The 9,289-nt window shown below is 50.2% G+C and overlaps 1 protein-coding gene across 1 annotated transcript in view; it reads right to left on the reverse strand.

Moving 5' to 3' along the window:
• Nucleotides 1-9,289, reverse strand: part of LOC103801403 (dynein heavy chain 9, axonemal-like) — a gene marked incomplete at both ends in the record, with an annotated part of 73,826 nt that overhangs the window by 49,769 nt on the left and 14,768 nt on the right. Inside the window, 8 exons of the mRNA XM_009073816.1 lie at nt 1,254-1,401; nt 1,999-2,107; nt 3,149-3,276; nt 4,317-4,527; nt 4,769-5,056; nt 5,549-5,687; nt 6,014-6,171; nt 8,797-8,901. Of these exons, the coding sequence (XP_009072064.1) occupies nt 1,254-1,401; nt 1,999-2,107; nt 3,149-3,276; nt 4,317-4,527; nt 4,769-5,056; nt 5,549-5,687; nt 6,014-6,171; nt 8,797-8,901 (1,286 nt within the window). The remainder of the gene's footprint in view (nt 1-1,253; nt 1,402-1,998; nt 2,108-3,148; nt 3,277-4,316; nt 4,528-4,768; nt 5,057-5,548; nt 5,688-6,013; nt 6,172-8,796; nt 8,902-9,289) is intronic.

A 9,289-nucleotide genomic window follows, 5' to 3' on the forward strand; every position in this document is an offset into this window, starting at 1 on the left:
GTGTCACTCCCTGCCACAGCAGTCAGGAGCACAGCCACCCTCCCTGGCCCCACTGGCACTGGCACACACACACATAATAACAGTCATCAGAAGTTTTGAGCAGTTAAAACTTTGATCCTCTCGAAAGAAGTAAAGTGGAAGAGTTGCTGAAGGCAATGATTTCCTGGGAACATGAGGAGTTCAAACACGGTCAAATAGAGGAGTAATAAAATAAACCCTTTCATCCTGCCATTTTACATTCATTTAAGCTACACTTACAGAACTGCAAGCTAATATTGTAGCAGCACTGAAGTCCTCCATGAAGTAATTACAGCTATTTGAAAGGTTGGTTCTACAATCTCTGAATTAAGCAAGCTAGCAAAGTACTCTGCTCAGGGCTGCTGCACCTAATCCTGGGGATTTCATGCCCTGACACCATGTGCAGCACAAAGAGCAGGAGGTGTCCATGGACTCTGCTGCCAACAGCTGCAGCAGCTGGGGCACCCTGTGAACAGCTCTCCAGCAAGATTCCCAGCTCCCACTCTGAAGGAGCAGTTCCTTCTGACACCTTGGGACTGACAGCTCCCACTCACTCGGACACTGACTTTAGTGGCAGTGGACTATGGGAAGGGAGCAGAGGGTGGGAGAACCATGCCATCAACAAAGGGAATGCTTCAGGGTGGAAGGGACCTGTTAAAGACCATCTAGCCCAACCCCTTGCCATGAGCAGGGACATCTTCCACTAGCCCAGGTTGCTCCAAGCCCCATCCAGCTTGGCCTGGAACACTCCCAGGGTTGAGGCAGCCACAGCTGCAGGAAAAGAAGGGGCAGGAAAAGAAATGGGGAGAGGATAAAAGAGGATCTACTCTTCTTCTGTGATGCATATGGAAAACTTCCCTTCAGCAGTGGTCTGAAATCTGCTCTTCTGAAACATCACTTGTGGAGCAAACTCAGGTCTGGCCTGATGTGTCAGGAGACTGGAAAGACTTTCTCTTTAGGATCTCCTGGATTTACTTTCCAAGAGATACCAAACTTATACAAGATCAGTATCCAATGAGAACTAGATCTGCCCAACCAAGGATGGGCAGGAATGTCACCTTCCCTCACCCCACTGTTTCTCTGAGCTGAAGCCAATGGTGCTCAGTGCTCCCATGGACAAGGAGGACACTGGCCACTCATGCCACATGGAGCACAGCCCCAGAACAGCTGCTCTGGGAAGTGGTGAGTGCCCCCTGCCCTCACTGGTGGAGACATAACCAGGGTTCAGGTGGTACCTTGTTCTGAGGGTGTCCAGGCAGACTGGCAGGTACTTATCAAACAAAATGGTCAGGTTGGCTCTTTCAGACTGGACCTCTCTCCTGTCAATCCAGCTGCTCACTGGAGGATTCCAGCCCAGATCCGACGGGTTGATGTACAGGATCCCTTTAGGTCCAGGGGAACAGAGCACATACAATGAGGACACAGCAGAGATTATTCCTTTTCTCCACCAAAAGTTCTCAGCACCTTTCATACAACTAAATACACCTGGTGCCCCATTCCTGCCCCACTGTGGAGGATAAACATTAACAGTGAACTCAGGAAACCAGGACACTTTTCTGACTCCACCCCAAATTTAGAACATGGTGTTGCCTGTCTCACTGCTTTGGGCTTCAGACACTAGGGAACACCTTCATTCCCTTCTCCCATGTACTTCTCTGAAAGATCAGGAGCTCTACAGCTTAAACTGGCCCTCTCCTCATGAAGCCCATCCAGAGCTGGGCAGGAGTGCTCCCCTCAGCCATGACCACACAGCAGCAGTTGGAGCACTCCAGGCACATCCCTAAGATGATTACAGCTCCCCATGTGGATCTGGGTCAGGATCCTCAGCGTGTCCATGTGCTCCAGGAACCTTCCCTGCCCACCAAGGGAGCTGTGCTCCCAGGCTAGGAACTTTCAAGAGGGACCAAGATGGGAAACAAAAGACTTGTTAAGGGCACCAGATCCCATCTGCCCCAGGGTGAAGCTCAGGCCAGGACTCACCTGCTCTGGACACGGTCGCTGGAGTGGCTGTGCGCAAGTGGCTGATCTCAAACACCAACCTCATTGTTGGGTTCAGGAGGATCCTCTCATTGCTGGCCAGGGTCAGCACCTGCAGGTGGCAGACAGACAAACAGGCTAAAGCTCCCCAGGGAACAGGAATAAGGAGCATTCAGCACTTGGCACTTCAGAGCTTGGCTGCTCAGCCCAGGTTGGCTGGGCAAAGGGATCATTCCCACAGTGTGCCCAGGGAGGGGATTCTGCCCCTCTGATCTGCTCTGCTGAGACCTCACCTGCAGTGCTGCCTCCAGCTCTGGATACCCAGCACAGGAAGGACATGGAGCTGTGGGAGCCAGTCCAGAGGAGGCTCCAACATGGTTAGAGGGATGGAGCACTTCTCTACGGGGAAAGGCTGGGAGAGTATTGGGATTGTTCAGCCTGGAGAAGGCTCCTGGGTGACCTTATTGCAGCCTTCCAGTGCCTAAAGGGGCTCCAAGAGAGCTGCAGAGCGACTTGGGCAAGGGCCTGGAGGGACAGGACGAGGGGAAAGGCCTCCCACTGCCGGAGGGCAGAGACAGATGGGATATGGGGAAGGAATTGTTCCCTGTGAGGTGCTGAGGCACTGGCACAGGTTGCCCAGAGACGCTGTGGCTGCTCCATCCCTGGGAGTGTTCCAGGCCAGGCTGGACAGGGCTTGGAGCAACCTGGGCTGGTGGGGTGTTCCTGCCCATGGCAGAGGGTTTGAACTAGATGATCTCTAAGGTACTTCCAACCCAAACCTGTCTGTGATTCTATGATATGATTTTTAAGAGGCAGTGGAATGATCCTTCTGTCTCCCACAACCCACAGCTCTATCTCAGGGTGGGCAAAAGGTGTGGAATTATAACCCTACTCTGTTTTTCAAGGGCCTGAAGTTATGATCAGGACAATTGTGATTCCTCATGAGTCTGACTCTCCAGAAAAGGGAAATTCCAATGAAAACAAGCTCTGAGCTATTTCCCTCATGCATCATTTCCTTTAGACAATACTGTTTGCTACGTCTGAAGAAACACAATTGCATTATTGCAGGAGGTGTTATTTCAGCATCTGCATTTCTCCCAGGCTGAATCACACCTGACAAGGAATATCTGCTTCCTTACCTGATATTCATTACCTTATTATCATCCATCACAGTATTAAGAGACTCAATCCACATCGGATCAATATCTCCATCTAGCACCATCCACTTGGGCCCATCATGTGTCATGTTGGCCAGTTCTCTCATGATCGATGAAAACAGCCCTGGGAAGGTGACAGGAATATGCTGATGGACACTGAAATTGTCACAGCTTTTTTCTAGCAACTTGCTAAAAATTATGTTTTCCTCTTAAACATTCATAACTCTTTGCATCTGTACATAAATATTACTATATCATGATACCTACTTTAAAGAGAAAACCCATTATCAGCTCCTAACACTGAAAATGACTTTGGACCTACACAAGCTTCATTCCCACTGTGAACCATAAGGGATAAGGAAAATGAAGAGCAGCTACTCAGGGACAAAAACAAGCACAATGTAGAGAAAACCATCTGAGTATGCCTTAGAAATTCTTATAAATGGGTTTTTTTGTAGCTTGAAGTCTATCATGGAAATCAAGATGCATTAAACGCTGGGTCATGGCTTCAGTGAGATTGAGGGGAGAACAAGCACAGGCTGACATTGAGTGACAGAACAAAATGTCAGGGAAATCAAGGAGACAGAGAGAATACAGTGTCTCAAGGGGAGTAAATAATGAATGTTAAGAAGAGCAAGAAGCTGGGAAGAGAGCAGCAGCACTGCAGGGCAAATGGAGCTCCACAGAGCCACTGCATTCCTCCACACGAGGAGCTACCTAGGGAGAGGCTAGTCTGCACTAAGGAATGCCAGGCAAGTATGAAAACCAGCCTCTTTGCTGGTGAATTGTGACAAGCACTCTTTTCTTCCTCCAGGACAAGCTATTCCCTTGTGAGCCAGGTCAGGAATGGCCTGAGGCATTCTGCGGCTGAAGACAAAGCTCATGCATAACAGATGCAGAGCCTGACACAGGTACCTGAGTCTGAGATTGGGTCAAAACCCACTTCAGTGGCTCTGCCTTGACTCCATGCCTTACATGTTGCCCACATGCCTTGGCAGTCACTCCAACACCATTAGTGTCAGGAATAGCTCCTGTCTCAGAGCATCAGTGTTTCCCTCATGTACACCACGACAGCAGTGGGGAGGGAAGTGTCCCTCTCCCAGTCCTGTGCATCCACACCACACAGAGGTCTCGGCATTGAAAAGAAGAATTGGAGCCACTTACCATCTTTCCATTCTCTTGTTGCTGGGTTAATGATGCCAAACAGCTCATCATTGGTGACTGCCTTGGGGTTGAGGTCTGTCCACACAGGTCGGCGCTTCATTATCTGATAAGTCTTGTGCAGGGACTTCAGCACCTGTGACTTGCCTGTCCCTGCGTTCCCCACCACGAACACAGAGTGCCTGACTGTCAGCAGCTCCTCCAGCTGCACCACCTGGGGAAACACACTCCTAGAGCTTAGACAAAGATGGCAAACTGCAGTTTAGATCTACACAACCTGGTCTGGTGGAAGGTGACTCTGCCCATGGCAGGGGGTTGGAACTGGAAGGTCTTTAAGGTCCTTCCAACCCAAACCAGTCTGACATTCTGTGATTGTGCAGAGTCCTCTTTGCAGAAGCAAAGATGGTTGAGAAAACCCAACTGATTGTGGTGTAGGAGGGCAGAAGATCACTTACTTTGAGCACAAAGTTGTCCTCAGGCTGCAGCTGCAGCTCCAGCACAGCCTGTCGCACTACCGCCTCGAAACCCAGGTCCCGCTTCCGAGGCACATCCAGGGCAGGGAACAGGTCCCCAATCAGCCCCAGAAACACTGGCAGGTCATCTGTCACGACCTTGGGGACATTGAAGTCCCTCAGGGAGCGCATGAGGACCTGCTCTTCAGGTCGCTCTGGGTCGGCGCGCTTGAGGGAGCCTGCAACGACCAGCACTGACTTGATTGCACGCAAACCCCAGTCGTAGTGGTCCTGTGTGGGAAAAGGAAGGGGAAAAGAGAAGAGAGGGAAGAATTTACGCCTAGACAGTACCACCATGCAGGGCTAAAAACCAGCAGCTCCCAACTGCCAGAGCAGTCAGCAATGGAAGTCCATCCAGATCTGTTATCTGTCGGGAACTCAGGACAGTCTTCACAAACCCCTTGCAGGCAGCAGAAACAACTACAGGCCTGGAAAGCAAAGGGTCACTGAACACCACCCCAACCATGGCAGCACTGGAGCCCTTTGAAAAGTCTCTCCCACTAAATGCAGCTGACCAAGTACTTTTGGACCTGCAAATCCTCCAGGAAAGCAGATTGAACTGCTGATCACAAACCTCCTCCTCTCCCAGCAGCTGCCACACGTGCAGTCAGTAGATGAAGGCTGTGAAGCTTTAACCATGGAGGTGCATGACTGAGTGCCACGTTCCTCATTTGGGGGACCCACAGGCTTCAGTGTGCAGCCCAGGCACAGCAGAGAGCTCACCTGCTTGGACAGGAGCTCTTTGCAGAGTTGGTAGAGAGTGATGAACTTCCTGGCCAGCGCCCGGGCCTCGATGAACCCCTCAGCCACCAACATGATCTCGCAGATCAGCTCAAAGTCTGGCACAACCATGGCACAGGGCCTGAGGAGACAGGCATGGAAAGGCTGCAGAGCAAGTGTTTCTGACCACAAATCTTAAGGGCAGCTTTATCTTCCAGGTATTCTCCTGTGAGTCAGGTCACACAGTGCCTTTCCCACAGCAAGAGACAGCTCCTTTGCCCTTACTCTGTATTCCCTGGTCCAGGCTTGGTGCACAAGGCTGAAACTGAATCCCCAATGCACATGAATGTTCCAAGAAAATGGGCTGTCCCAATGTCTCAAATGAATGTCCCAAGCCAAACCTGGATGTTCCAAAAGACAATTTCTACCATTTTTATAACACAGGTCACAAACTTGCCCTTGACTCACCTGAAAAGAGCTTTTAAGTTCTCGGGTAGCTCCGTTCGTCCTGCATAACCAGGGTTCATGGTGATGAAAATGCCTACTGAGGGGACTAAGTTGATGTCTTCTCCAAGAAAATTGAAGGATTTCTTCTTCTCCCTTATTGCATCCTGCACACTCTTCACCTAGGGACCAAGACAGTGCTTAGTGCTGGTGTCCAGCTGTGAAACCACACAGACAGCAGTGCTGCCATCCTTGCCCTTGGCCCATGATGGCTGGGGCTTGTCACTACACTGGTTTGGGATTTTTCTGACAATATAAAGCTTTACAGACTGTCTGGAGTAAATTTGTGTGTCAGTATCAATCTCCCATCACAACCCAACTCTGACAAAGCAGAAAAGAGATGAAGAGACTGTGCAGTCAAACTGGAAAGGAGCTGCAAGTGTTTGCTCTGTAAGACAGTGATGGACATGGGTGAAGGGAGAAGGAAATGGCCCCAAAGCTGCCTGAATCTCATCTCAGTTTTTGACATCACCTGGGGAACACTTTTCAGTACATCTTACAGCAAATACAACATCAAAGGCTAAATCATCTCTTCAGCTTCCCAGCCCAGGTGAGGCCACACACCAGAGATGGTGCAGAGCACAGCACAGCCAACTCCAAATGCAGCCTCAGGAGTCTCCCACAACACAGGTCCCTGATTCCCTCCACCCTCCTTTGCCCCCCCCCATACCCTGCTCTTCATCACAGCCCAAACCTTCGTGTGCCTGCTCTGTTCCTTGAGCAGGCCTAGAAAAGGAGTTGCATTCCCCAGGAAACTTGGGCTCAGCTCAACTGCAAATGGATCCCTTGATATTGCTTTTAAAGGCTTTGGGGATATCAGAGGCTTAATTTTAAGCCAAACTCACAGGGCAGAAGCTGGAACACCTCTCCTGACACTTTCACCCACTACTATTGGCCTGACTGCAGCTTTGTTCTTCTCATTCACCACCTTCCCAAAGGAACAAGTTTCTTACAAGCCAGATCACCTCATTCCCCTCCTTCCAATGGGAATGAGTCCATCACAGCCAGATTCCCTCATTCCTCACTTTCCCAAGGGAACAAGTTCCTTACAGCCAGATCACCTCATTCTCCTCCTTCCAATGGGAGTGAGTCCATCACAGCCAGATCACCTCATTCACCACCTTCCCAAAGGAACAGGTTCCTTACAGCCAGATCCCCTCATTCCTCACTTTCCCAAGAGAACAAGTTCTGTACAACCAGCCCTACCTCCTTGCAAACAGCACTTCAGCAAGGGAGGGATCTCTGTTCACTGCTCTAACCTCACTCCTGTTTGCCATCTCAAAGTAAAGCAATTAATGGAGTTTCTCTGCGAGGCCCCACATCAACATGAGCTGCGTGACTACGACAGCCAATTAACCATTGCCATGGTTACGTTCCTAACAGCAGCCAGGAGAGGATGATGGAATGACAGCCCTGCCGCTGCCTCAGCTGCTCCAGCCAGGAGCCAGGGAATCATTAGCAGTTGAGTCATATCTGAGCTCCTTTTGTTCAGCTTCCCTTTTTATTTTAAGATCCTCAAAGACTTTTTTCAATGACAACTTTAAACTAGAACCTGACGGAAGAGAAATGGAGAGGGAACGACACAGCAACGGCTGGACCCGCCTGGGACTTCTCTGGGCTGTCACGGAGGGTACAGTGATGAGTGAACAAGAGATGAGAAGAGTGAGGAGTTCATGGAGGGCTTCAGAACAACTCCTTTGACCAAAACATTTACAGAAGTGTAGAAACTTCTGGGCTCCAGATCCTTCTCTCTGCAATGCCAAGCCCCAGAGAGAGTCTAGGCAGAATTCACACCCCAAAACCTGCACACAGCTGACTCTTGGGTCCAGAAGAACTTAGATACTTTGGTAGCTCGATTTTCAGCAATGAAGTCCCCAAAGCTCAAAACCTTCAGTCCTGCCCATGTGGGAGCTGTCTGCACTGGGGTCTGAGCACCCAGCTGCTACTCCAGCTCCTCTGGCAGTTGATTTAACTGGCATTTTCCGAGGATTCCCTGGAGATTTAGTATCCGGACAACACCCAGACCCAGCTCCCCTTCAAAGCACAGACCAGAAGCACTGGCAGGGCCTTGCTCTCACCCTGCTGCCCTGTGGTCAGACCTGCACTTCCCAGATTTCAGGGACAGCCACAAGGGACCTCAGAGCACCTGCCAGGAGTTGAAGGGGCTCCAGGGAAGCTGCACAGGGACTCTGGGTTAGGAGCTGCAGGGACAGGACATGGTGCAATGGGGAAAAATTGTAAGAGGGGAAATTTAGGTTAGATCTTAGGCAGAAGTTTTCCCTGTGAGGGTGGTGAGACATTGTCCCAGGTTGCCCAGGGAGGCTGTGGCTGCCCCAACCCTGGCAGTGTTCACAGCCAGGTTGGATGAGCCTTGAGCAACCTGCTCTGGTGGGAGGTGTCCCTGCCCAGGGCAGGGGTTGGGGCTGGATCATCTCTGAGCTCCATTCCAGCCCTTAACATATGAACATATACTATGAAGTTGTGACTTGGGAGAAGAAGCTGCAAAGATTTGTCTCAACACAAATGCAGTAAGAGGGTGAAGAAACGAAATCACAAAACTTAGTGGCACTTCACTGCTGCATTTCACCAGGGCTGTGATGCTCCTGATTGCTCTTAGGGTATAATCCCTCACTGCCCACACACAGACTGAGACTGGCAGCACTCGATGTCCATATTTGCCCTCACTCTGAAGGCTGCAGCTTGGCTCTGCCTGGTTTGTATTTATTCACAAGCTTTTCTCCACTTACCTGCACAGCAACCACAGAAAGGACCTCGACTGAGATCCTGTTAAACTCATCAAAACAGCCCCAGGCTCCAGTCTGGGAAAGGCCTTTGTAGATATTCCCACAAGACTAAAGAGAAAAAAAAGAAAAGAAAATGACAAGAGTGAAATCACAAATGGAATCAACTCCAGCAAAAATGGATTTTATTTCCCAGCCTGTTTATTTATAGCAATTTACAGTCTATTATGGGTATTTAGGAAAGTGCATGGGAGCAGCAGGCACAGCTCAATTATAGTATTTATAACTCTGCAGCGTTTGCCACTTGATTTGCTAATTGCACTTTCTCTCCATCTCTACACTCTGGTCCCATTTAAAGGTCGCCTGGGCTGGGTGACTGATGGCTCTGCTTCCACGAGGGACCTCAGATGGATAAAATATGATCTGAGGCCACCAAAGCCACCACACTGTGGCAGAGAGGGCTCAGTGCCACAACCCAGAGATCTGCAGTGGCTCAAGG

The sequence above is a fragment of the Acanthisitta chloris genome, unplaced genomic scaffold, assembly GCF_000695815.1.
Source record: "Acanthisitta chloris isolate BGI_N310 unplaced genomic scaffold, ASM69581v1 scaffold84, whole genome shotgun sequence".
In the NCBI taxonomy this organism is placed as follows: domain Eukaryota; kingdom Metazoa; phylum Chordata; class Aves; order Passeriformes; family Acanthisittidae; genus Acanthisitta; species Acanthisitta chloris.